At 41.1% G+C, this 26,725-nt stretch overlaps 3 protein-coding genes, 1 long non-coding RNA gene and 4 other non-coding genes across 11 annotated transcripts; 4 read left to right on the forward strand and 4 right to left on the reverse strand.

Moving 5' to 3' along the window:
- Window positions 1-1,890: 1,890 nt before the first annotated feature.
- znf346 (zinc finger protein 346) lies at window positions 1,891-8,462 on the reverse strand. 2 transcript variants are annotated; one of them, XM_077547033.1, is made up of 7 exons: window positions 8,317-8,462; window positions 7,407-7,510; window positions 7,241-7,336; window positions 6,675-6,822; window positions 5,790-6,029; window positions 5,610-5,709; window positions 1,891-5,036 (listed from the first exon to the last, which is right to left on the reverse strand). In XM_077547033.1, the coding sequence occupies exons 1-7, from the start codon at window positions 8,420-8,422 to the stop codon at window positions 4,760-4,762; spliced, it is 1,071 nt and encodes a 356-aa protein (XP_077403159.1). In that variant the 5' UTR covers window positions 8,423-8,462; the 3' UTR covers window positions 1,891-4,759. The 2 variants fall into 2 exon arrangements, with proteins under 2 accessions (XP_077403159.1, XP_077403158.1); XM_077547032.1 differs by having other exon boundaries at window positions 5,610-5,712.
- Window positions 8,463-11,480: 3,018 nt separating this feature from the next.
- trnav-aac (transfer RNA valine (anticodon AAC)) lies at window positions 11,481-11,553 on the forward strand. Its single transcript has one exon. It is a non-coding gene; the product is annotated as a tRNA-Val (tRNA).
- A 778-nt stretch (window positions 11,554-12,331) lies between these two features.
- trnav-cac (transfer RNA valine (anticodon CAC)) lies at window positions 12,332-12,404 on the forward strand. Its single transcript has one exon. It is a non-coding gene; the product is annotated as a tRNA-Val (tRNA).
- Window positions 12,405-13,711: 1,307 nt separating this feature from the next.
- LOC144036804 (uncharacterized) lies at window positions 13,712-17,452 on the forward strand. 2 transcript variants are annotated; one of them, XM_077547730.1, is made up of 3 exons: window positions 13,712-13,859; window positions 14,902-15,321; window positions 15,412-17,452. In XM_077547730.1, exons 2-3 carry the CDS (start codon window positions 14,952-14,954, stop codon window positions 17,220-17,222), a joined length of 2,181 nt encoding a protein of 726 aa, XP_077403856.1. In that variant the 5' UTR covers window positions 13,712-13,859; window positions 14,902-14,951; the 3' UTR covers window positions 17,223-17,452. The 2 variants fall into 2 exon arrangements, with proteins under 2 accessions (XP_077403856.1, XP_077403855.1); XM_077547729.1 differs by having other exon boundaries at window positions 14,902-17,452.
- A 1,448-nt stretch (window positions 17,453-18,900) lies between these two features.
- On the reverse strand, window positions 18,901-18,973 carry trnav-aac (transfer RNA valine (anticodon AAC)). The gene has a single exon. It is a non-coding gene; the product is annotated as a tRNA-Val (tRNA).
- A 510-nt stretch (window positions 18,974-19,483) lies between these two features.
- trnav-aac (transfer RNA valine (anticodon AAC)) lies at window positions 19,484-19,556 on the reverse strand. Its single transcript has one exon. It is a non-coding gene; the product is annotated as a tRNA-Val (tRNA).
- A 429-nt stretch (window positions 19,557-19,985) lies between these two features.
- LOC144035860 (uncharacterized) lies at window positions 19,986-23,050 on the forward strand. The gene is made up of 3 exons (XR_013288522.1): window positions 19,986-20,087; window positions 22,383-22,466; window positions 22,701-23,050. It is a non-coding gene; the product is annotated as an uncharacterized LOC144035860 (long non-coding RNA).
- On the reverse strand, window positions 20,353-26,596 carry ftr83 (finTRIM family, member 83). 2 transcript variants are annotated; one of them, XM_077545890.1, is made up of 8 exons: window positions 25,924-26,596; window positions 25,317-25,412; window positions 24,888-25,121; window positions 24,623-24,782; window positions 24,476-24,532; window positions 22,808-22,873; window positions 22,352-22,436; window positions 21,041-21,188 (listed from the first exon to the last, which is right to left on the reverse strand). In XM_077545890.1, exons 1-7 carry the CDS (start codon window positions 26,497-26,499, stop codon window positions 22,384-22,386), a joined length of 1,242 nt encoding a protein of 413 aa, XP_077402016.1. In that variant the 5' UTR covers window positions 26,500-26,596; the 3' UTR covers window positions 21,041-21,188; window positions 22,352-22,383. The 2 variants fall into 2 exon arrangements, with proteins under 2 accessions (XP_077402015.1, XP_077402016.1); XM_077545889.1 differs by lacking the exon at window positions 22,352-22,436 and having other exon boundaries at window positions 20,353-21,188.
- Window positions 26,597-26,725: the final 129 nt, after the last annotated feature.

Consider the following 26,725-nt stretch of genomic DNA (forward strand, 5'->3'; position numbering starts at 1 on the left):
TGTGCTTGCGTACATAGGTGTCTTATTGTTTTGACATTTGTGGGAATGAATCTACTTATGACTCATCGTTTGTTTTTAAATAGAAGGTGACGTTCCTTGCATGCAAATCCATTCTGGCAAGTGAAGAGCCGTTTGGAGACAAACGTTTCTAATTGGATGTGACAGTAAAAGAATGTATTTGCTGCAGGTGCGTGAGTGTGTACAGTATTGCTACTGCCATCTTTGATTTAGGCAAAACAGTGAAGATTGTTCAGCATGAAGGGAGGACACCAAAGTGGTCTGTTTGCATAACAATTATTACTACTTAACAAAATGACACCAACAGAAATGTTAATAATAATTCTATGCAATATCTTAAAATTAGGTATGCCACATCCAACAAATAAGTAGTATAAAAATGTATACCTTTAAAAAGATGAATAATGGTCCTTCCTGTAACGCTCATTTTGGAACACCAGTAACGCTTATGGGTCAATTTGACTCGGGGCATATTTTATTTCGTCAAAATTGGAAAACAGGAAAGAAAATCCTAACCTACATCATCTATATATATCTAATTATCAACCCTAGTATTGAGTTGTGTTTATCAGGAATAGCAATACTGTTTCTGGGATTTGACCTGAGTATGTTAATTAACCAAAAAATGTATTAACCCTTCCTTAAAGATTGTTTCGATGCAAGAGGAATAACGTTCCTGGGTCAGTTTGACCCCAGATATATTATATCAAAAAGTGTCACAAAATCTCAATAAATACTGTTTACATCTAATTATTAAGCCCACTGTTAAATGTATTGCTCAGCAACAACAGTGTTTCTGGGTCAATCTGACTGAAATCTCAATAATCTCTTTACTCATATTCAGTTAATAAACCACCTGTCACCTTTACTTCATGGGAAAAGTGACATATCCCTGGGTCAATTTGACCCACTGACTTAAAATCAGCAGGATTTGTATTGAAATATTGTTTCTTAACCAACAAATGAACAAAATAAAATACAATTAATTATTCAGCCAAGCAAAAGTTTCACACTGTCTTAGCTTTGAAATGGGTCCATTTGACCCGCTATGTACTGTAAGAGAAGGGTGAAGATGATTCTGCGCAAACTAAGTCATTGCACACATATTACAGCTACCAGAGGTCTCATTCCGGACTTTATTACTGACTTTTAGGAGCAGCTTGTGTCCTTAGTTGGGCGGTGATAAGAAGGGAACAAACCACCTTTCTATCCAAGTCACTTCCCATCCTGTCTCCTCCGCAGGACAGCATAAGTGTAACCATTGTGTATATCTGTGAGTGTGTGTGTGTGTGTCTTGGGTGGAATTTAGCCCAAAGCTTTCCATTCCGTGGGTCAGCCTGGGAGATTTAAAGCTGTCAGAGGGTGGGGGTGGGGCAAGAGACGCAAAACCTAAGCCAGTAAATGTATTGCCACTGACGTGAACCCGGGTCAACGGTGACTGAGTTGGGCATACATTCACACTTGGCGTTACTTTGAAAAAGAATTCCTCTTGCTGCCATTTAGTTAGCAGTTCAGTAGTGATGCATGCATGACTGCTGTTATATTAACGTCCACAACAAGCGTCAAGCAGAGCTACCCTTGTCATCGGCTACTTTTGGCGGGAGCAAGGGCACCACCATGTGGTTATGGTGTCAACCTGAATTATATTGCTAACAGGTGGCTCTAGTAGCTTGTGTATGATGCTCTACTCTATTCCAATGTTAAATGAATCTGTATAATACAAGTTTTATGTTTTGAATGCATCTCATAAATTGCAGCCCCCCCCCCCCCCTCCCATATTCTAACCGACGTGCTTGTAGATACAGCCGTTACTTGTATTCTTAATACACAGAGCAACATCTATTAGAAAAAAATCAAGGACACCCAGAAAGCTATGAGAAACCGTTTTATTTTTTTTATGTAACGGATGCACAACTTGAAACTTGGCCAAGAAAAAAAGATGACTGAAACAGCACTACAACCAGTGAGGATGACAACAAGCTGTACAGCAGAAAAGAAAAAAAAACACTTTTTTTTCTCATTTTTTTTTCTATAAAGAAAACATTCGGTAATAAAATAATCCACCCAGTCGAGAACAGGTAAGACTTAACTGATGATACTCACTGACATCACTTGTCTATTTGACATCACTTGAAGACGCTGTGAAATGCAGGGACTCGTTTGTTATTGATCGGCATTTACTGCAAAAGCGGAATAAAAACAAGTCAGCCATACAAGAACGTAAGGTAGAAGAAGAGTGTCTTGAAACTACTCTTCTTCCCAGCGACAACAATACTTCCAGTGTTAGGAGATTACGATTGACAGCAGGCCGCAGCATGATCTTGACATCTTTTGGTTATTAAAATGTGCAAGTGCACAAAAGCAGTTATTGCTGCTTTTCCATTGCTCCAGTCGCCATTTATGCTTTTCCGCTGGCTGAGCAGGCACCAGATGTTCTGGCGGCCCACAGCCGACTCCGATTAAATGCGTCTCTAAATGGGGTACACACATACCAATTTGAGCGACTATCCTGTGGTGTGGTGAGGGATTTTTCATCTCTAATCTGCTCAACCACAGTCAGAGGCCAACAACAGCAAACGCCCAATTATTGGATGAAAGATTATCCTAACGTATCCTACTATCCACTCAGATAAAAGGTACACATTTGAAGATCCCCCCTCCCAATTAAAATCAACAAAGGCCCAATTAGGTAAATATTACCCTATGGTGTGTGAGAGGAGTTATGGATGAGTTTCTGTCTCACATCATTCACCTTAACAAAAATGACAAAAAGAATTTGCAACCCCAACTTGCCTACCGACCAAGGTTAGCTGTAGCCTAGCTTCTTCCATTTCTTTTTGTAATTTACACTTTTACACTGCACCGGCTCTCACAAGTGGCGGTACTACAACAGACATATTTTAGATTCGCTTTCTCTCACCTGCTGCCCAGTCAGCACCACAAATAAGATACTTGGAGAATTAAGGTTAAACAATTGCATATTTTCCCTCATGGGTGGGGTTTCTCACATTTTAAAAACACATAGACATTAAAAATCTGTATGTGTCCCCCCAACTTTAAATATGAGATCCTTGTTCTCCACTATTGTTTGTTATACCGTATTCAAGGAAAGTGGGAAGTCAGACTTTTACGACTTCAAACCAACAATTACGTACGGGAACGTCCCCTGAACCCGGAATCCCACTTGCAAACTCGGGGGGGGGAAAAGACCCCGATCTCACCGAGACGTCACTCTACAATGGTGACCCCTTTGGAAACGCATACCATAAATGGCAAAACACAATTTATTCGAGTATAAAACTAGATCGTTTTCTTCATTCATAAATATTCAACATAACTTCACGTGACGCCGCTTTCTCCCTGCATGAAATTATACGGTGAACTACTGAACTGTATGGAATGCTTATCAAATATGCTAAATACATAAATGAAGCATAACTGCAAGAAGGCAAATTTGCTGGAGATCAAAATGTGTTTTGAGTACCAAAACAAAAAACGATTTATTACTATCCTATCCCGCCATGAGTTTGGTTTTCTTCCACCTTGAACGCTTTCAGGTCGGAACTGGGAACACCCAACCAGGATAATTTCGACTTCAGACCTTCCTCGAATGCAGCATACTGAACAGACCTGAAAGCGTTCGTGGCGAAAGTAAACAACCAAAATGGCTGACAGTGATACATTGTTGTTTTTTTGTCCTGAAAACTCATTTTGACCTCCAGCAAACTTGCCTTCTCGCAATTTTGCTTCATTTATTGTTTTTATCTTATTTCATAAGAATTCCATACAGTTCAGTTGTTCACCGTACAATTTCATGCAGGGAGATAGCGGCATACAGTCACGCAGCATGTTGTGTTATGTGAAGTTATGTTGAATATTTATGAATGAAGAAAGCTGTCTCGTTTTATACTCTAGTAAATTGTGTTTTATCATTTACCCCCCAACTTTACAAGTGGGATTTCCGAGTTCGGGGGGCCTTGACGTACACACTTTCTAGTTTGAGATCAGAAATGTCCCACTTTCCTCGAATGCAGTATTAGTATGCCTAGCCTTGAGTGATGCATTCAATGCGGTGTAGTTTTCAGTTTTCCACAAGCCAAATAAAAAAGCCGGACTGGTAACGTGCAGTGGAAAAGGGGCATTTGTTTATACTGTGATACATTTGTGGAGCCACGCTACCTAGTGGGGAAGCCATCAATTGTTTTGTTTCTTAACAAAATTGCCATAAAGTTAAAAATAAAAAACGTAAGCAGGAGATTTTTGCGTTTTTTAGCACAAAAAGATTCTTATGGACTTAAAAAAAAAGTACACGATAAAAAAAAACGTTGCACACAACCATAAATCAAATATACTGTGACATGACAACAGTAGCCGTTTTGGTAAAAGTAACAATATCCACCAAGTTTATCATTTGTATGCGGATTTTCAGGTTCTCCACCGAAACTATTATGATTTTTTTAAGGGGAATGTTGCAAAATGTATCGCATGCTGAGAGACTGTCACAAGCGCTTGCTTCTAGAATAGAGAAGAAAGGTTGAAACAATTTGGAATAAAACACACTGGAACTTCACATTGGGGGTTCGGGCTCCTATAATAAGAAATTGCTGCTTTTTTATGTGGGTGGGGGGAGTGTTGTGGTGGTAGGGCTAGGTTTTGTTATTGTTCTGGGTCCTGACTGAATCATCCATAGTCCAGCGCTAAACCCAGTCAGCTGGATCTAGTACTCGTTAGTAGTGGCGTACTAGCTGTCTTCATTGAATTGGTCATCTGCAGCAGGAAAAATTTCACCTCCCATCCCAAAGAAGTTTTCTTCCGTCTCGAAAAGGTTGCCTTCCGTCACAAATTCCTGGTCTTCCCCCGACGGCAACTGCACGTCCGACGAAGCGAGCTGATAGGCGCCGTTCCCGGGCTCTGTCTTGCAGTCGTCCTCGGCAGACTGGACGTCTTTGTTGGCGCATTCGTTTTGGGGAGCGGATTCTTGCTGGTTGTCGGACGAGCTCTGGCTAGCTTTTTTCATTCTGTAATCAAGTTAGAAGGATGGATGCCATCCACAATGTTGACAGTGACTGACACAATGTTGGGGTGGAAAATTCACGGTAAATTTCCATGGGAATTTAAGATAGCGAATTTTGGAAATATTGTAACAATTAAACATTGAGTCGTTTTTTTTCTTTAAACTGTGTTAACGAACTTGAAACTTTGCACAATCTTGCAGTGGCTTACAATAAATAATATTAAAAATACCCTTTAGGAAGCACTATGAATGAGGGCTGTGCAATTAATTGAAATGAAATTACAATTTCAATTATTACACTCAACAATTACAAAATCAGCATACTCGTTAAACAAAAAAAGATTAATACAAATTTTGAGTTGTTAAAATGTATACATTTGTACCTTTTTTAAATATAATATAACTAATTTAATAAATTTTGTTTCATCCAAAAGGAACTTGCATAATAGTTTGAAATAATTTTTACCAAAATAATCGTGATTAATATTTTCTTCATAATCAAGCATCCCTATTATGAAGTTTTTTTTTAGTTTGAGAATCAAACAAGTTGAAAACAGAAATGCTGCAATGCACGTACTGGTTCTTATGTTTGGCCCCGCTGATGTGAGACTGGTACTGATCCACAGAGTTGAGCTCAATGTTGCAGAGCGTACACGGCAAGCTCTTTACTGTGGATGCTGCTAGAAAGAGAGAAAAAACGTTATACGGAGCGATTTAAAGAGACGCTTGCGTGAGAGAATTGTGTTGAGGTGCTGACCCGCTGTGGCGGGATTGCCGTAGATCTTCATCAGGTCCTGCTTGGCCAGTTGCTTCTTGTGCTTCTTGCCCGAGTAGTGCTGCTGGGCCATCTGCGCGTTGTTGAAGGACGCCTGGCAAATGGAGCAGGAGCGCTCGGGGTCAGGGTCATCGTCGCCCCCCTCACCGGCATTGCCAACTGCGGCCGCTCCCTGCTCCACCGTTTTCTTCTTGGACGGAGCCGGTGCGGCCTGTTGGGCGACTGTTGAAGAAAAACGGTAAAACCAGAAAAATGTCTTAAGGCGTTTCAAGACATTCACAGTCCAGTTTAATGTCAAACTAAACAAACTTTAAAGAAAAGAGAATCGCAATTGTGGATTTAAAACAACCATTTAACCTTGCCTCAAGTCCACTTAGCTTAATGCTAACAAAGAATGCAAAATGGCAGACACGGGCTGTGCATTGATATGTTAACACAAATGGTGGCAGAAACCATGTAGGCAGAATAGATAACAAAACTCACAGGATTTTTTTTATACATATGAATGTATTCTTAAGAGCCTAGTTTTGACCATCGCCATGTATACAGGACTGTATATGCATTTTATATTGCCCCCTGGTGGCTAACATGCACACCATCAGACGCAGCAATGTTCAAACTGTTTATTTCCAATATATTTGACAATTTCAGTTATATTATTACTACAAGTATATGTTGTTATAATATATAAAGTATTATAGAGTGCTACTTTCCTTATTAAAAACATATTGCAAATTATTGTGCTGCTTTTTTGAGAGAGGTTGGAAAAGATTAATGGCATTTTCATTCATTACAGTGTGGAAACGATGGTTTGAGAGTAGTGTCATTGCGTGCATCATAAACTGGGGTCCCCGCAAGTGTACGTACGGGTCTGAGGGTCCACCAACTTCAGTTTCAGGTTCTTGGCATGGATCTTGCCCTGGTAGTGAGAGTGCGCCATCACGGGGGATGTGAAGGTCATTTTGCACATTTCGCAAATCTTCATTGGGTCCGACTCGCCGTTGTTAGTGTCGTACTGAAAGATGAACGCACACACAAACCCTCAGCTAAGTGAGCCTCTTCCAATAAAAGTGAAGCAAAAATGCAAACAGACCAAAGACAGGAGGAAGGTGAGCTGGCTTTTGTGTGTCCCAACACTCAACTGCAAAATTCCTGGAATTGCTAAAGTGCATATTTGTTTGCCCGTGTTTAATGTCACCTGACTTGGTGTTAGGGTGACATTTAGGCTAGTATGCTAGCCAAGATAATAGTTCCCTGTTATTCCCAAGGAAAAAATCCCATTTGAAATAGTAAAAAAAACTAACTTGGCATTCTATAGAAATTTAGCAAAAATTTTCAGATCCTGGACAACACTGCTCTCACCTGCACCACAGTTAAGATTTAAAAAAACAAATTTACATTTAAAAATAAAATCACGGAGTAAGTTCACTTACGCTGACAGAGGATGGAGACTTGAACTTTTTCGACTCTGGCTCCTTCTCGTTTTGTATGGAAAGGTAACGTCGCACCTTGTTGCTGTGTTTCTTACTCTAAAAAGAAATAGAGATACAAATGAAACACCACCGCCAGGATTCCATCCATCAAAAACCCGACACCAACCTGATAGTGAGCCAGCTTCTGCGACTCAGAGATGAGAACGGCATTGCAGACGCTGCACAAGTTGTCTGTGAACAGGTCGCCGTGCTCCATAATCATCTTATTGACTGCGACAGGGAGGGCAAAAGAGAGACAACTCAGGTCAAAATACATTAAAGTACAATTTATCATTTCAGTGAGCAAGCAACGGCACAATTTCTTCCAAAGTGGCTTTTTAAATTCAGATTTGTGGCAATAAATCTACATAATCCGTGTCTAACACTAGAGTAAACTCTTTGGCACATTTTATTTGTGTTTGTTTCCAATCTCAACCAACAACATTCTAGTATTTTGATATACAGGTGGTTTGAAACCATACTACCATAATGCAGTTCTCATGCAAATCAATGGACCTCTGAAATTTTACACACATACCTACATAACCCCCACACGTTCTAAAAAAACAACAACAAAAAACATCCATGCTCTCTTCACTATAGACTCTATAACGTACTTAAGTATGAATGTGCCAGCAAAGGCTGCCATACTAAACTAATAAAGGCTAATTGCAGCGTGCCTTTTAGCCACGAGCTAACGAGTTCAACGTGCGGGGAGCTAAGCCGAGCAATCGGCCCAAAAGTCGCCCGACAGCGGGGCCAAATGCAAAAAAATCAACAGCGTGAGCCTTCGCCGAACCGCAGCCGTTCAACGCCATTCGTCGTTATGGTGCAGAAACAGCCCATCGTGACCAGCTCTCGTCGACCTTGGCGACAAATCGGTAGCGGTTAGCTCAGCCTAACCTAGCCTAAGTTAGCTTTATTCATTCGGACTTCGGCAACAAGCGATGCGCGGTCGTTAGGAAGCTGACGAAAAACAGAGCCGCAGTAGAAGGCATAGTTTTTATTTGTTTCGTCTTAAATAATAAATTGTGTACCTTGCTCCAGCCCCGTAGGCAAGTAAGGGAACGAATCAGTCTCCATCGCGACCGCCATGATAACTTGAGCTCTCGCAACAATTTTGCAGTGCGCACAACAGCGCATGCGCTAACAAACGTTTGGTTGGCAGTGCCGAGTTTGAAAAGAGGGGCGGAGTTTGGAATGAGTAATCAAATAGGCAACTGGAGGCCGCGACCCCCACCCTCAGTCTGAGTGGCCCTTTGATTGATTTAAAAAAAAATGTGAGGGGAGTGAACATGTACCAGAATTCACAAATTCATTGATTTTTGTTCTATTTTGTTTTTGGTTTCGTGGAAAATGCTTATTGGAGATTTTTCAGCATTTTTGAGGGGTTGTTACAAAAAATATAAAAAATTCAATGTATGGCTTACAATTATACGCAGATTTTCGCAATTCACAGGCTAGCTGCGGGTCCATATCCCCATGATTAGCGTGGTTCCACTGTATGTTTTAAGTTGTAATATTACCATTCACCATTAGATGGCAAACATTGCTTAGTTACACATATACCGGACTGTATCCTGCCCTATATGGGTAGGCTGAGAGGCCTCCGTTTCTCCGTCGGCCCGTTGTTGACGGATGCCAACCTTTTTGGTGAAGTGCCCGCTTTTTCAGCCAGTGCTTTATGACGCAAAGCCTAAACAAAAAATACATGGACTGAGCACCGACTGAAGCAGGTTTTCACTTCAGGTACAGTCCTTCTGATTCCATGCATTTTTTCGAGGCTTCGTGTCATAAAGCACTTGAGGAAAAAGCGGGCACTTTGCCGAAAAGGTGGGCATCCGTCAACAATGGGTCAACGGAGAGACAGATGTGCCCACCTCAGAGTAGGCCTAATCTTTTTTTTTTCTTTTTTCTTTTTTAAGGAGTTAGAATGGTATGTAGGGAAAATATAGTCCTTAAGCCTTGTGGGCTCATTTTAAACTTTATACTCACAGTGGGTTCACTGCATTCTGACACTATGTTGTAAGTGTATATTTATAAAACACACGGAAGGCTTTGCCGTTACTCTTACTTGCTTCACACACTTCTACTTGGCGTGTACATTACACTCTCCATTTCCAATCTGCTGCACAGGCGCCACTTAGTGGGCACTTATGCCATTACACCCACACACACGCTCTTGCCTTATTTTTTGGGTTGCTGTTCAGCAATTATGTGCCGTCCTTGAAATGTAATTTTGATGCAGACAATTTTTATGCAAGATTATTCAGGCTATCCAGCAGTGGCAGTTTTTTTTTATATGAGTTACATTTCACGAGGGGAAAAAAAAACGTTCATTCATTTTTTTCAATATAAACGGCAGCGGTTGAGCGCCCATCCTCATTTGAAGGTATCAAGTTATTAAATGATGATGCGCCTTCTGCTGGACAAGAGTCCCTCACTGCAGTGGACAGGGGAAGAAACCAAGTCGGTGGCGGGGGAGAGGCGCATGTTGTCCACCGCTGCCTGGGAGGGTCTCAGGTTAGTAGAATTACTTCAAAGTCTGTAACAGTCAACTCACATTGCTTCCAAATAAAGCTTTTTGAATTCATCATGTCAAACTTTAACTAACTCTTCATTCATGTATGCTTTAGCCTGGGGTGCTCTCGTCACGTCAACTTGCTGCGGAGGGAAGTGGGAGGGAGTAAAGTACGGGTTTGACCCACGCGACTGCAGAGGGGGAAAGGGGGAGGAGGCGAGGGACAGACAAACTTGTTTACGTCACGTGACTTGACTTGATTGACGGACGTACGGACGGACGGCGTTGCCAAGCTATGATGTCGACAGTGTCGACTCGAGACTTAATGAAGGTGATGGATCAAAAGAACAATGGAAAAGAAGCCATCAGGTGCCCATAGAAAAAGTTTAGAAGAAGAAAAGGAGAGGAGAAACAGAAAATTTAGGCCGATTTCTATGAGTGCATGATGTGAATGACAGTCGGCTACCGGCTATTTATTAGTCTCTTGCTAATATGTTGCCAAACCACAAAAGACGACGGTATTTCATTTGTTACTGCATTTAGTTTGGCTGAGCTAACAACTATTAGAATTGAGGCATCATGTGATGGAACTAATTTCACCTTTAGGCAACCTAGTTTACTGTAGTGTGTTTAGTGTCTAGTGTACTATTATTAAGCTTAATATAAAAGGTAGTTGAGGTCCACTATGTGACAGAAGCATCTTTCTTGGCTTGTCATCAGCATTAATCAAACAGTTGCACAACAGTTTTTGCATGATGATGTCATTGATGCATCAAAGAAGACAAGTCAAGAGGAAAAGTCAAGTTTTAGATTCACCCCTGCTGTTAATTAATTAGAGCTGTCAAACGATTACATTTTTTAATCATATTAATCACATCTTGGAATTTTGATTGATCACGATTAATCGCTTAATAAAAAAGGCATTTTTTTAATCAACATTTTTGTCCCGCCATCCCGCATTCATGATACTTCCGCAATGCAGGGCCGGCCGGCCCAACGGGCATCTGCCCTGAATGCCAGATGGCCAGTCCAGCCTCAGTGAAACCAAACTACGAATGCTCAGTAAAGGCCTGTGACTAGCATACAGAACAGAACTCTCAGAAATAGTATCTAAAAATGGTTTTGCGGTTGGATGTTCCAACATGATATAAACTTAATTATCATTTCATGTTTTTTCCATAGGCCCTGAAGGTCGGAGAAAATGTGTAAAAGCAGTGAAAGATTGGAACTGGATGGTTTGAAATGTAGGCTAACCTAGCTAACTACTTCCTAAGTGACTTGTTTTTGAGTGTGATAAAATTTATTATTTTGTTTTCTACATATTTGTGGCGTTAATCAGCTTGCATCATTATATAAATGCAGTAAAGGTAGGAATTGCGTGTATCCATCCCTGGCACTCTGGGATGTTCGTACCAAGCTTTCATGCCGCCAAGCGGGAAGAGGTGACAAAGCATCTTTACTATAACAGACGATCTTTGTGTCACTAGACCGAAAATAGATATTACGATTTCGCTAAACCTTTTTCCCAACAAGTGGACAACACTTAATGCGCATGCAGTCAACTGCGGTGAAAGATTTTACCCATAGATGTCGCTGTCGTCACACGTAGCTGCAGTCAATGTAAATACAACACACTTGCTCGTAAATCTGTGAAAGCTGTTAGCCCTCGAGTATGCATCAGTTTCCGTAGTGTAGTGGTTATCACGTTCGCCTAACACGCGAAAGGTCCCCGGTTCGAGACCGGGCGGAAACATATGTTTCTCTTCTGGTTTTTTTTCTCTTATATGAAAATAAATAAATAAATCGTTGACCCTTAACCCCTTAAAAATAACTCAACTTTATTTATATAGAACTTTATTTAAAACAACTGCAATAAATTTAAAAAGACATACAAAGTGCTGTACATAGAGTAAAAAAAAAAAAAATCACTTGTGCAATAAAGTTGAGTAAAACAAAACACATCTGTAAGCCTTTCATCTATTTAAGATTATTAGATTTATCATTAGTTGACATTGTACATTAATTCATTTTTAATTCGTAATTATTTTCTAATTTATTTGTTTGTTTCTTATTGTTAATAGTTCTTCATTTCTTCTGCTTTTACCAGGTAAGTGTTGTATTAAAGAAAACCTTTTGAATTTGTTTTTTCCTAAATAAAAAGTTATGTAAAAAAAAAAAAAGTCGAGGAAGCATCATTTGTGTCACTAGATCCAAAAGAAAAATTACGATTAGGTTTAACCTTTTGTTTTCCAGTTTGGACTTTTGTGTGTTTTTCCAACAAGTGACGTGTTTTGGAGATGATAAATGGAGAAACAAACGCTGCAACAATACCCACAATCCTTTGCGCTTGCAGCCAACTGCAGTGAAAAATGTTACCCGTAGATGTCACTGTTGTCACACGTAGCTGCAATTAATGTACATTCCACACACTCACTCGTAACTGTATTTGGAAAATGCAATTTACGATCAGAAACATGCTACAAAGGAACCGGAATAAAATCTGTATATAAATCTGTTCTATAAATATGTCAGTTTCCGTAGTGTAGTGGTTATCACGTTCGCCTCACACGCGAAAGGTCCCCGGTTCGAAACCGGGCGGAAACACTTTCCTTTTCCTTTTCTCTTTTATATGTATAGATAAATCCTTTACAAGACGAATTTAAAAAATAGCTTAATTTTATTCATATAGCACTTTAAAACGACCATTACTGCATACAAAGTGCTGTACATGTAAAACAAAAAAAAAAAACAAATCAGTTGTGCAATAAAGATGGGTAAAACAAAACACATCTGTAAGCCTTTCATTTAATTAAGATGATTAGATGTACCGTTAGTTTACATTGTACAGGAATTAATTTTAAATTCAGATTTTTTTTCTAATGTATTAGTTTGTTTCTTATTGTTCATAGTTTTTTTCATTTGTTTTGCTTTTACCATGTAAGTGTTGTATTAAAGAAAACTTTTGTATTTTCCTAAATAAAAAGTTATGACAAAAAAAGTCGACAAAGCATCTGTACTACACAGGCGATCTTTATGTCACTAGACTGAGAATAAATATTACGATTTAGCTGAACCTTTTTTCCCCCCCAAAGTTGTACTTTAGCGTGTTTATCCTATGCAGTACCAAAACTGCAAAAATTAAAAAATAAATAAATGACTAAAAGTGAAAATAAAAACGGACATAAAAAATAACATTCAAAAATGAAATGCAAAAAACTTAATAAAAACGGAAATAAAAATAACTAACTATATATATATATATATATATATATATATATACTGTATATATATATATATATATATATATATATATATATACTGTGTATATATATATATATATATATATAGTTAGTTTTTTAAATTTTCTTTATATATATACAGGCGTCTCTTGACTATATATATATATATATATATATATATATATATATATATATATATATATATATATATATATATATATATATATATATGCTGTAATATATTTTTTTCATTTTCAGTCTGAAGCTCCACATTTTGTATTTTGAGTATCTAAGAATGTTATGTACATTCACATCATTGGCGAAATTATTAGATCATTGTGTTTTATTACATTTTTGATTGAGTTCATTGCAAATTCTTCTGTTTAAGATCATTATTTATTATTAAAATGAAATACTTTTTTAAAAAACAATAGTGGACTGTTTGTTTTTGTCTTCTTTATTTTTGCGTAGCCTATTCCTGTCATAATTGTCCAAAGTGAAACAGAAAGGATTAAAAAATTTTACTTTGTCTGTGGTGAACTAATAACAGAGTCCTCCAAAGTCAACAAATTAACTCAAAGTGAGTGGTGCCTCTGCAGTGGCAAACACTGCCATCTACAGGCAATATTTTGAAATTGCAGGCTTTTAAGGTGGTATGAAAAGATGATTTGATGGGAGCGCGACCGTGGTGCCAACTTCAGGGTCGTGTTACTACCGGAAGTTCTGCTCACGTCAACGGTCCGGTCACTGCTGTTTCCGCATCAATAAAAATAGCTTGAGCATCTTTTCCAGAGCCGGTACGAACGACTGCATTTTTATGGTGAGTTGACTTTGCCTTCCTGTCTGTCGTCTTTAATTAGTTTTGCCGACTGCTCGCAGCCACGGCAAGGCAGAGGCTTTACCTAGCTTCGCTAACGCTAACGTTAGAAGCTAATGCTAGCCTCATCTCTACTGACTTGAATTGAGCTTTGTTTAGGTTTTTCTACTAGTTTCCCCGGTTGAACCAACTAGTTGAGCTTGACGTCATGCACGAAGACTTTAAACCAATGGTTTGAGAAGGTGACTCTCCTGAGTGCTTTGCTATTTTTTTGCATCGATTACTATCTCTCAAAAAACTTTTAGTTCTAAATCTGCAATCGTTTTGTAGTAGCCATACGTATTCATCTCAAGAGGCAAAGGTTTTAATATTCTAAACATGTATTTTATGTGCTTGTCATTCACTGACATTGTGCACTGTTTGAGGATAAAGGAATTAAAAATATAGTTAAATAATGGTTTGATTAGTGGAATGTGGTATTTTTTTAACAGGCATAACTAAACTGTACTTGGGCACTGTGTTTTTTCACCTACCACTTTACAGAAGTATTCTATCAAAATATATTACACATGAAAGTTAAACCCCAAAAAATGTACCCGGATAACTGCTTGAAAACAAACAGTCCTAGAAGATTACATATAAATGTATTTTATTGAAAAGTTACAAGTACAGCTGTAATTTACAAATGTAATGTACAATATTTAAAATAAACACTTGAGGCCACTGTAACATTAAAAGCACTGTTTAAAAATATAATTGTGATTCCCCCATTTCTTTCTCATACCACAAATAATACCAGTTTATCACCACTTTGAGAATCTTTGTGTTTGTTTGTACTTGATTCAGTTTTTAACCTGTATAAAATTTGACAAAGGATGTTGTTTTTTGGCTTTTTAAATTGTATCTTTGATGCATTACAATGCAGAAAATTCATTTCATGAAGGTTAATTGAGTTATAAACTAGGTTAAATATGGAACTAATTAAATTCTTAAGTCAAGGTATGTCTTATTATGTCTTTTTTTTTTCTCTCCCTTTTTTTCCCAGGTTACTGACATGCCACCAAATTTGCTCCTCTGCCACACTGGGATGCAAACATGGATGATGTGGATGACAACTACATCTGGCAGCGCCGTGTGTTCCACGGCATACGCAATCTGAAAGGCAAGGTCCCCTTCCCGGAGTCTGTCAGAATCGGCGTGGAGTTCAACGCCGCCGTGGAAAGACGGAAAAAGCTGGATGCCAACCTGTTGACCCAGAGCGTCCTGATTGAGATCTGGGAGTTTGCGCAGACTGTAATGACGTCGGAGAAATATTTTTTGTTTGAGGTAATGGCGTTCAACTTTGACCTGGGCTTGGACCTCACAGACCACAAGTTGTGTTATCATTATGCAGTCCGCATTTACGGAAATATAAAAAATAAAAAGCTAAAACCTCAAGATCACAAGGACGTCTTCGTGTTGCCAGGTGTGTCCGCTGTAAAAGCGTATGTACACAAAAACTCAAAATGCCAGATTCCTCAAAACAATTTTTTCTCCAACCATTCCTTTCTTGCAGATGATCAGTTGTCAGAAAAGCTGCCCAAGCAGAGCGCGGTTGTTTTAAAAAAGGGACAAAAAGCCACAATACACAAAGAGGAACTTTATCCCTTGTGCAAAGAATTGGGTGTGTGTTTGGCCATTGGTCCATCCAAATCTGGCAAACAGAAATTCCATTTGGATCTGCTCACCAACGGCCTGATGCTGGAACTTTTCGAATTTGCTCGCGTCCTCTCCAGTACCTCCACGCACATCGCCGACGCCTTGCTAGAGCACAACTTTGGCATCCAGGTGGACCAAATCCCCAAAATTGTGTTTAAAAAGCGGAAAGCTATGGATTGGACGGGAGCGTCCCTTCTGAAGAAACAAACGCCGCAGTGCGCAAACAGAGACACAATGGTAGGATTGCTGGATAATTCCTACATGTGCCCGCTTGATTTTGAGGCTGACGCAAAACCTGCTCTTGTGAATGAAGACGACGGTCCGGTTGTGGAAAGCACAACTCCCACGGGCACCCATAGCAACATCAGGAAACACTCAGATGAAGAAACCCAGGACGCTGACGCCAGGAGGAAGCTGTGGCTGCTGCGCGGAAGTTGCTCCAGGCAAATCCTGATAATCAAAAGCCAATTCGAGAGCTGCCGGGAGATCGGTTTGGCTTTCGACGTCTGCTCGGGCGCCAAACAAGCGTTGCGCTTGGAGCTGCTCACCAACAGCGTCCTGATGGAGGTTCAGCAGTTGGCCATGGCCATACATAAAAGCATGGCGTGCTTCCTGTTTGATATCCTGGAGCGCAACTTCAACATTGTCCTCCGGGAAGACCACAGTAAGCGAACTCTCGTCATGAATTTAATCACAAAATGGAATGAGCTCCTCACACATCCCGACAAGAACAAGTTTGAGTTCCTGAACGGCAGTTTCTGTCTCCCGCACATTTACAACAGCGGAAAGGACGTCGAGCCCAAAAAGTGCACGTCATCCCCTGACATGTATCCGTATCCTTTCTGTAAGAAGATCGGCGTGGATTTCTGGACGGCGGGCGGCAACAAGCTGCCGTTGTCCGCACTGACTGTCGGCGCTGTTATGGAAATATTCCAAATTGTGGGCAATCTGTGCGGCACGACGTCCGAGCTGGTCAAGGACATCCTGGAGCACAATTTCACTTTGGACTTGCGGAGCGCCGGCAGCGAGGCCGCCAGGGTGTTGGAAAAATGGCGCGCCGCGGTGTTCCACAAAGGCCCCTCGATAGGAAAATGGTTTGTGAGGAGGCCCAACACGCTCCCCAGGGATGTGTGGCTCAAAACGCCCGTCTTCATTCAGATCAAATCGGAGGAGGATGACGGCGCAGAAATCCCCTCGAATCAAGAGCGGGATGTCCAATTCGGCGAGTTCTGCGCCTGCAACAAAATCGGACTGGATCTTGACGTGGCCTACAAATTGGTACCCAAGAGGAAGTTGAGCCTACAACAGCTGACGAGGGGCGTCCTCCTTGAGGTGCACCGCTACGTGCAGAAAAACTGCCCCCGCTACGTGCCTTCCCTCTATCGAATCCTGGACTACAACTTCGAGCTGGGCTACCAGAACCCTCGCAAAGTGGAGTTTGCCTGGTCTCTAGCATCCCAGGTGATATCCATGGCCAGAAAAAGGAACCGAAACGAGAACTACCTCAACAAGGTGTTTGAGCTTCCCTTTCATTTCCCCATGTCGTCACCCTTGCGGTGCAAAGAGGAACCGCAGGAGGAACTCATCCACCAACTGGACCCCGGCGACCAAGACATTGTGTTTGTCCAAAAACTGAAACCTGTGGACATTGAGGTGGAGATCGAATAGTTTATCCTTCAACGGTGATGCAAATAAAAGTTTATTTTTCATGCCAGGTCTTCTGCTCAATTATTGCACCGGAAAACAATAGATGAAGCCAGGAAATAACAAAAAACTGAGGAATGGCCAAACTACTTTGTGCTTTTCAAATGTGTGTTACTACTATATTGCATGCATGTTTGTTATTCAGCAGTGTTCCTTTGGTTCTTTGTGTTTTGTAATAAAGTTCTTCATCCACACTGTCAGGAGTTGTGTGTAGTTCTCTAACCTGTTATTATAGTAAAACTTTATTAATCTGTTGACCCTAGAAATAGTTGCACCAACTTAGACGCAATACTACTCCTACGTAGTAAGAACCACACAGCCAACAAGGAGTTGAAGCAGTACATCTTTTTTTTTTTTAACACAAATAGAAATCTACCTGTACCAGTGAGTACTTCGACTGCACCCTTTACATAATGTATGAGTTTTTATGTGAAGATTATGTAAGAAAACTGTTTAAATTAGTAAAAGCTTCTTTTTTTTTCTTTTTTTTTTTTATATGTTTACGTCCGGTGAACCGTGAATAGTTAAGCTCAAATGCCCTTAACTTTTTCCTTATTCATTTCCAATGGTACTGCTTAGTTCAATACCGACGCGATATATTTTTGGCCACTGACTGGCGGTGGCGCTGCAGGCACCGTTTTGTCAGGAAGTTAACAGGACGCGATCAATGGCGTAGATACCACGGACTTCCGGGTTTTACAAATCAGTGCGGTTGCTGGCCGCGCTCCAACACTCGCACCCCAACCGCTCACAAACCAAACATGACAAACATTAAGGAAACAAACACGGAAGTCCCGCTTCCTCCGTGGCATGAAAAAATGCTTACGCTGCGTTTGTTTACATCGCGAAGCCACTTCTTGCAAGCTATGTAGCAATGTTTGGATTTTCAATTTTAACATCTCAAAGCTATTTGATGGTAAGATTTATCATATCTTTGTGTGTGAGTGTTTATGTAGTTCTGAGTTTACAAATGCCAGGCAGGAGGTCTAGAGGAAGACCAAAGAAAAGGTTTATGGATGTAGTTAATGAGGACATGAAGGGAGTTAGTGTAAGAGCAGAGAATGCAGAGGACAGGGTTAGATAGAGGCAACTGATTCGCTGTGGGGACCCCTAAAGGGAAAAGCTGAAAGGAAAAGATCAATGATGAAGTTCCTAGAATCCAAAACATTTAATATTAAAACAGCTACATACATAATAAACTCATCTTTATGTTGGAAAGTTTAGTGATCTTCGGGTAGCCTGACAAAGACATGGTGGCCACGGGTCACTGTTAATATGCAGCCCTGTAAAATATTGTCCAATATTGTGCATTCTGTATTAGTGTAATGTACAATTTCTTCTCATGTTCATTCTTGTTCAGTGTGATGGAGGTGATTAAAAAAAACTTCTCGTATTTATCTCACCTTTATTTATAATTTATTTTTCATTTATAATTTATTTATCCCTGAAGAATCAGATCATGTGGATGCTCCGTGAATAAAATTGTTTAAACTTAAATTGCAATCTGTTTTCTTTTTTTCAGTAATTTCAATTTACAGTTATTAAGTGTAACATTACATTGCAGTTTGGATTTTCTTCATAAACTCGGTTTAAAGCGATAGTATCTTAAATTTAAATTTGTGGGATTGAAAAAAAGAAATATTGTTTCCGCCCGGTCTCGAACCGGGGACCTTTCGCGTGTTAGGCGAACGTGATAACCACTACACTACGGAAACGCCTACAACGAAGAGGGATTTCGTAAGATATACCAAAATTTTACACAATACCCCAGACAACCATAGGGTGTATAGTGACCACGCAAATTACAGGTCATGAAATAGAGCAGTCGTGACTTGTGCAGGGGCGGACTGAGACTAGAAAACTGCCTTAACAGTCCTTGTTTTTTTACTCTGACCGACCCACAACAACCGGTGCACACTTCTTCTTTTTTTGCGTGTGCACGTGTGCATGCTACGTGCGTGAGAGTTTGTGCTCATTAATTCAACTGAAAGGAGCGCCCCCCACCCCGACACGGCCCGCGCCCCAAGGCCATCGCAGCAGAACAGGGCACGGCAGGCCCACACCGTGTGGGCCACACGGTACCTCACCGGCCACACCCCCCCCCCCACCCCCAGCCACCACATTTGTTAGATTGGGGTGGATTTGACGGATTACTAGTATTCTCTGATGCTCGTCCAAATTGACAACAGTGGGGGTTTTAAAAAAGAAAAAGAAAAAATAGATTATGTTTCCGCCCGGTCTCGAACCGGGGACCTTTCGCGTGTTAGGCGAACGTGATAACCACTACACTACGGAAACGCCCTTAACGCACAGATGATTTCAGAAGTGCTTTATCAAATCTATATTCACAGCAAAGTACATATATATATATATATATATATTTACTGTCTCCTAACTACAAGGCTCTCGTTATGTTAAGGTTAAACGTAATTTGAGAGGACCTAGTCCATGAATGGAAAAGGTATTGACGGTAGCATTGTGCGTTTGTCCACTAGAGGGCGTATAGTGACCATGCAAATGACAGGTCATGAAATAGAGCAGTCGTACTTAATTACTTTCTTACTGCGTTTCCATAGTAGTTAATGTACGTCGGTGCGGGGCAGCACGGATTGGCGACACTGGTGCAGGTGCACCGTCTAAACGCACGACAGTAGTGAATAGCCATAAGCGGCCAGTTGAGTGCTGGTTCTGATTGATTGAGAGGGAGGGTGGGGGGGACAAACAGCCCATGAGCCCAGGCCAGCGGCCGTCCTGATGTGCAGCGGCCCTTCTGTGATTTTCCAGAGCCCACAGATAGCCAGTCCGCCCCTAGCACAGCAACCTTTTGAGGTAATGAACGATATGATCGGTGTGTATGATCTAGTAATGTTTGTTTTTCATGCAAATACTGTATTGACTGTAAGGACTTACTGTGTTAGCTTAGGTTAGTGAAACCCTGAGTGCCCCCCTGTATTGTTCACTTTACAGTCGTCTTAGATAACCATAGGAAGCCGTTTTCATATCCTCTCCTCAAAGTCCCTCAAGGTGTAGGATGCCTGCCTGTGCTGCAAGTAAAAACAACAACAACAATAGCACAAAAAGCAGTGGCACCACACACCTTCATAAAATGTTTATTGATAAAAAAATAAATGTTGTATAAATGGCCTATAAATGGCCTATACAAATCACATTAGAGCGTTCAATCAAGTACAATTTACACAAATTTAAATGCAAATTTATACAATACACTCCATGACTTGGTACGTCTGATTGCACAAATCCACACATTTGTAAAATAGTTATAGTCATCAACAATAGTTTCCCCAACTACCCAAATAAACATATCACTTTTAACATGTTAGATGTAATTAAATCATATTTGCCTTACAATCAAGACTATTGTACAAAGATCTGTGTGTTCTTATCAGAGCTGGATGAGAGTGATGGCTGACTCGTACCAAACCCAGAAACCCGGATACACAGCCTCGCTGAATGAAATCTTAAAACGGTGAATGAGAGACATTGTCTCCCCAAGAGAGTAAAAAGACAGCGTTCCCCCACCGTGGTCCAGGAAGACCCCAATTCGAGAAGAGTACGGCGCGTTGACCTCTATCTGGTCCTTGTTGTGGCGTGCAGAATAGCTGGAATCAGAGCAGAAGAGGCTCCAAGACTTGCGGTTGTAGCCGATGCGGCAGCTGTCCCCGTAGCCCGTCCTTTTGATGCCTTTGTAGGTGACACCCATGGCGGCGCCCTCCCCACTCCAATCAACCTCCCAGTAGTAAGCGCCACCTGAGAGGGCCTCCATGCACAGGACCTGGGGCAAAGAATCAAACCTAGCGGAATTGTCGCCGTAAGACTGAGGGTCTCTCTTAAGGGCAGCTTTCCTGTTCCCTCGAGAGAGGTGGAGCTGTCGGTAGGCTGTGTTCGGGTCCAGAGTAAGTTGGCAAGCATCTAGGAAGAGATAGAAGATATGGATTTTAGAAGACTACACACTTAAGGTCAGGTGAAAACGGAAATGGTAAGATGAGAAAAGCGTATTTTTCACATGCCCCATCACCATTGCACCAGCAGCTTTGGATTGTTTCATCAAACTTCATTCAACAAGCAAACCCATATGGTTAAATATTAAATGACTAAGGTCTGGACCTGTTCCAAGGTCAAAAAGGTATAGGTGCTGTATGTTCCTAGAAAAGTAAGGTGAGTGACATGCTAATCAATATTGCTATAGACAAGCGCTGCTATTTGTAGGTGATACGGACCAGGCCGGCCTGCAAATAGCCAAAATCTGTATATACTGGATGGCGATTGAAATGCATTGGGATTTTTCTTTTTCTACAAACCCCTAAAATTCGTTAAAAAATGCTGATAAACATTCAATATATGTTTTCATGAAAAGACAGGGATGAACTTGGGGGGAAATCCCGTAAAACCCGGGGGGAAAAAACTAAAAAAATATGTTTTGAAATTAAAAAAAAAAAATTCTTAAAAGAATCCCCCCCCCCCCCCAGCAAATATAAGAATCTGTAACTTATGTCTGTTATTGTTAAAGGTGGGGTCTTTAGTTTTGTCCGTTTGTGTTTGTAAACAACCCATTCAAAACTGACTCCTCCCATGGCTCAACCCCCACTCTTCTTGACAACATTGCACCTGCCTTCAGCGACCCCCCCCCCCCCCTTTCCCCCGCTCTGTGATTGGCTGGAGGGGTAAACAAAGACTTTCCACCCACAAACGTCCCGTGGCAAAACACAACAAAATGGCAAAATACAGGCTGGGGTGGAAGTGGGTGATGACAAAATCACCACCACACATTAACAAAAGCCCAGAGGTGTTGATTGAGAAGGATTACATGTGTATACATCCAGTGTTTAAGAAGTGTTTATTTCTGAGTGAAAACTAAAGACCTCACCTATAAAGTGCTTTTCAAGCTACTTCACATTTATTTAAAAATACACAACTAGAAGTGGATAGTTTTTTTTTTTTCCAGAGAAAAGAAACAGCTTTTCAAAAGGCTCCAAGTTAAGATGGGAATGTGGATTGAAAGGGAAAAGTGTGAGACCTTCTGTGTTTACACATCAAACAAATGAGAGTTATTGCAGGGCTTCGATATCACCTGCCTGCTATGTTTCTCTCTCTCTCCCTCTGCAGATCACAGTTGGTGGGACACCCGGCGGCCCTTGCTAGTTCTGCCCGGCCTATTATCTGGAATGCCAGAGGTATCAAACACTGCTTGTAAGTTTGACCACAAACAGAAGAAACCTGCCATAACTTAACTAGCATATTGTATTATGAGGCTCAGGCATGGATTCAAAAAACCAACACGTAGCCTAAATAAATTTAAAAAAAAAGTGAAAAAAGCCTTTTTGATTATTATAAAAGATATTGCCTTTTTTCAGTCACATTCTATGTGAAACTGTGGGACAAATACTGTATGACCTTAAAAAAAAGTGTTGCGTTTGTGGTCAGCCACAGGATCTGACAGAGGAGCTGAGCAGCACCAAATGCAACTTAAGCGCTGAAATGAGCGAGAAGAAAAACCAGGAATCAACGGAAGCGGATCAGCTGACACTCACATTTCAGGAAGTCGTCCCTGTGCTGTGGTTCCTGGACGTGCACAGATCTGTACATGGGAGCGTCATCTGATGTGGAAGCAAAAACAACAAAAACATATCCTGATTAGAACACGTCGCATGCTTAGACACTGATTACCCGCAAGGTGCTGTTAAAGCAGATAAGCAAAACTTGATGTTGATACTGCTGAAAGTAAACCGTATTGTCATACAGAGTCAAGGCAAACAACATGGCTGGATTCAAAGGACAAGGGGTGTGTTCATGTAAGCTCAGTCACATCATCATCAAAGTAAACATTAGAACAAGCGGCTACCAAGTCACCTTAAACTAAACCGCATTAATCATTTACCACAGCAGTGAAACATATTGTAGTGAACTGTGCAAAACTTTGTAGAAGACAGACAAGTACGAACGAAAAGGACTTCTTCCGGTCAAGTGAACAAAAGTCACCAAGTCAATTAAAATACATCCCAACCCCATTTTTGATGGGAGCATCGATGACTATGTCTTGGCTACGCAATATAATATAGTGATGAATGATGTCACCAAAAGTGAACTACACTCTAAAAACAATTGGGTCAAAAAGGGACCAGCCCAATGTTTTTGAATAACCCAAATGTTGGGTTAAATGCTGACTGACCCACAAATCAACCCAAGGTCAAATGAATAACCCACAAAACAACCCAAAAATCGGGTTGATTAGTAGGTTATTAATTTAATTTGACCCAACACCTGGGGCTAAATACCTCCAGAAGTTGGGTTGGTTCATTTCTGACCCAATTCAAATTGGTTATTGCATTAACCCCCCCAAAAAACAACCATCCTCCAAAACTTGGGTTGATTTGTGGGCTATTGATTTAAGTTGACCCAATTTTGGGGAAGTTGGGGTTAAATACCTCAAAAAGTTGGGTCGGTTCCTTTTTGACCCAATTCAATTGGGTTATTGAATTAACACCCCCCCCCCAAAATGTATTATTATTAATTTAATTTGACCCGACCTTTGGGGCTAAATACCTCAGAAAGTTGGATCAAATGAATAACCCACAAAACAACTCAAAATCGGGTTGATTTGTAGGTTATTCATTTAATTTGACCTAACACCTGGGGCTAAATACCTCCAGAAGTTGGGTTGGATCATTTCTGACCCAATTCAAATTGGTTATTGAATTACCCCACCCCAAAAAAAAAATTGGGTTGATTTGTGGGCTATTGATTTAATTTGACCCAATTTTTGGGAAGTTAAATACCTCAAAAAGTTGGGTCGGTTTATTTTTTACCCAATTCAATTGGGTTATTGAATTAACACCCTCCAAAAAGTATTATTATTAATTTAATTTGACCCGACCTTTGGGGCTAAATACCTCCGAAAGTTGGATCAAATGAATAGCCCACAAAACAACCCAACTTTACATCAAGTCAATGTCTCAAATTGTGTTAAAAGCCAAAGAGGAAAAGTGTGTTTTAAGAGAGGACTTAAACTATTTTGGGGTTGTTTTTTATTTGACCCAACTTTTTGGTTTAAATAACTAAAAAAGTTGGGTTGGTCCATTATTGACCCAACTGTTTTTAGAGTGTATGCTTCTGGAAGTAGCTTTTTTGATTGCGCGTGCAGTACTAATCATTCATTTAAATCCGTAAAAGGTTTAAAATGAGACTTTGTGCTGACTCACCTTTTATCGCACGTTTCTTTTTGGTATCCTCCAGTTGACAAAATGTCATTTTGTTCACTGTAAACACAAATATGTGTTATCGTGGTGATAGAATAGCAGAGGCCTGCAATCAAGGTGCATAATAATAACAATAAGTGACCCGTTCACCTGTCTTGGCTACTTTAACCAGTTCATCATTGCTGAATTCGTTCATGTGCTGTTTCATCTCAGACACGGCCTTGGTAACTGGGCCAAAGGTGAAGTAAGGGTTTACGGTGACTGTGGGCAGCTCCTCGGCTTCAGTCTGGGCTATCAGCATGTGATAGGTCTGATAAAGAAAAGAGAAAAAAGGAAAAATAAGGAAGCGTTGTTGCATTTCGCTATATATAACACCCCCCCCCACAAAATAATAATGTACTATTTGTTATGTTACCTGAATGAAGTGGATGTGGTCCTCAGTGCGGGACAGCTGAGTGATCTCACTGTCTCTCCTCTTCAGGTCAGTGATCTCGTGGCTCAGACGCTCCATGTGACCCTCGGCGTTGTTGAGCGCCGCTCGCTTATTGGTGGAGATCATCTTGGCCATCTCTTGCTGCATTCTCTCAATGGAGCGGATCATGTCACTAAACATCTTCTCACATTCCTGCATTGCTCTCTGAGCTGAGTTCTGCGCAGGAAACAGGAGGCAGGCCATAAATCAAGTGAGTGTCACTTTTTTTTTTTTTTCCACAAGCATCCGCAAAGCTTTATTCACTCCCAGCATGAAGGAATGTCAAACGTGTAGGTAGTTGTTTTAACATCCTATTCAATCTGGAAGTGGTTTGCCTGGTCTCACAATCCTGATAGATGACTTTTTACAAACCTTGAGTGTATCGACTGCTTGTTTCAGTTCCTCCATCTGTTTGAGTCGATCATGAATCCTCTCCTGGATCTCAGCCTGGGTGGCACCTAAGCGTTGCTGTGGAAGACACAACGATTAGATTAACATATCACGAACTGTCAAGAAAGTCCTGTACAGTTTAGGAAGGCGGAATGTACAGCAGGGCTCACAAAACTGCTGACAATTACATTTATTCACCCCACTGAGTTAGATTATAGTAGTAAACAATTGCACTTAATTGCTTTTGTCCTGTATGGGACTTTTGCTGGACACTGGAGCATCCCTTATCACTTCCCCCATTCTCCTGTGCTTCCTCCTGATTAGGCCAGCGGAGGCTGTCTCCATGGCAATGAGACAATATGTTTTGACCCAGTTCCCCCTCCTCATATGTAACAAATCATAGAGTTATGTTGAATGTCTTTTATTATGTGGAGTTTTTTCCCAAGTTCACACTGAGCCCTGCTTTAAAGGGGCAGAGCTAAAGCTTTGTTCTTTCTTTCTTTTTTTCCATCAATCCATATTTTCATCCAATTTTTTTTTTTTTGTGACTAGGGGAATTGCCCTTATAAAGTAATCAGAATCTTCTCACCTGTTCATCCGCCCTCTCTTGCTCAGCAGACACCATGTCGTGACCTTTGTGTTCTTTCACCGTACACAGCACACAGATGCACATTTGGTCAGTGCGACAGAACAGCTCCAGACCCTTCTGATGCTGCGGGCAGATCTGCCGGTCCAGATGGCCGATTTCATCCACCAGCTTGTGCCGTTTAAAAGTAGTCGACTCGTAATGGGGCTTGAGGTGCCTATCGCAGTAGGAGGCCAGGCACATCAAGCAGGTCTTGATGGCTTTGTTCTTCTTGCCCACGCAGATGTCGCAACCCACGTCCTGCGGTCCGGCAACGTTGTAGTCAGGGGACGGAGGCGGAGGCGGGAAGCCGTCCGAGTTGCGTTGGAGGGTCGAGTGCCGGGAACTTCCGATGCGTCTGGGCGTGGGCCTCTTGTTGTAGGTAACCCGGCACTGCGGGCACAGGTATGTGCCTGTGTGGTCTGCGTGATCCCAGTACGTCTTCAGGCAAATGGAGCAGAAATCGTGCCCGCATGGAATTGAGACGGCATCCCTGAGGTACTCCTTACACAGGTGGCAGTTGTCTTGCTCTGATGCCATGGCGTGCAATTGCTTTGCTCCTTTCCGCTCAAATGCAAGAACGACACCGTGACTTGTGTCAGCACAGCAGCGAAGTGATCCCAACCCGACTACTGTCGTGAAGTTATATGGGAGTAAACAGAGGGAGAGGCTAAACTGGTTAAGCCGAAACCAGTAAAACAAGGGCGGGGCAAGGCAAGGGCACAGCGAGTGTCTTCATCAGTTAGAGAATGAATAAAATGTGAGA

The sequence above is a fragment of the Vanacampus margaritifer genome, chromosome 16, assembly GCF_051991255.1.
Source record: "Vanacampus margaritifer isolate UIUO_Vmar chromosome 16, RoL_Vmar_1.0, whole genome shotgun sequence".
Taxonomy (NCBI): Eukaryota; Metazoa; Chordata; class Actinopteri; order Syngnathiformes; family Syngnathidae; genus Vanacampus; species Vanacampus margaritifer.

Bases quoted from the DNA above. Each gene is read 5' to 3' on its own strand.
- znf346 (XM_077547032.1), bottom strand. From the start codon at position 8,422: ATGCGCTGTTGTGCGCACTGCAAAATTGTTGCGAGAGCTCAAGTTATC. The intron at 7,337-7,406 runs GTTGGTGTCGGG...ATTTCTTTTTAG, and splicing joins AGAAGCTGGCTCACTATCAG to AGTAAGAAACACAGCAACAA. The intron at 6,823-7,240 runs GTAAGTGAACTT...TTCATCTTTCAG, and splicing joins AGTCTCCATCCTCTGTCAGC to TACGACACTAACAACGGCGA.
- LOC144036804 (XM_077547729.1), top strand. From the start codon at position 14,952: ATGGATGATGTGGATGACAACTACATCTGGCAGCGCCGTGTGTTCCAC.
- ftr83 (XM_077545889.1), bottom strand. From the start codon at position 26,499: ATGGCATCAGAGCAAGACAACTGCCACCTGTGTAAGGAGTACCTCAGG. The intron at 24,783-24,887 runs GTAACATAACAA...TTTCTTTATCAG, and splicing joins ACCACATCCACTTCATTCAG to ACCTATCACATGCTGATAGC. The intron at 22,874-24,475 runs GTGAGTCAGCAC...CTTCCACATCAG, and splicing joins AAAGAAACGTGCGATAAAAG to ATGACGCTCCCATGTACAGA.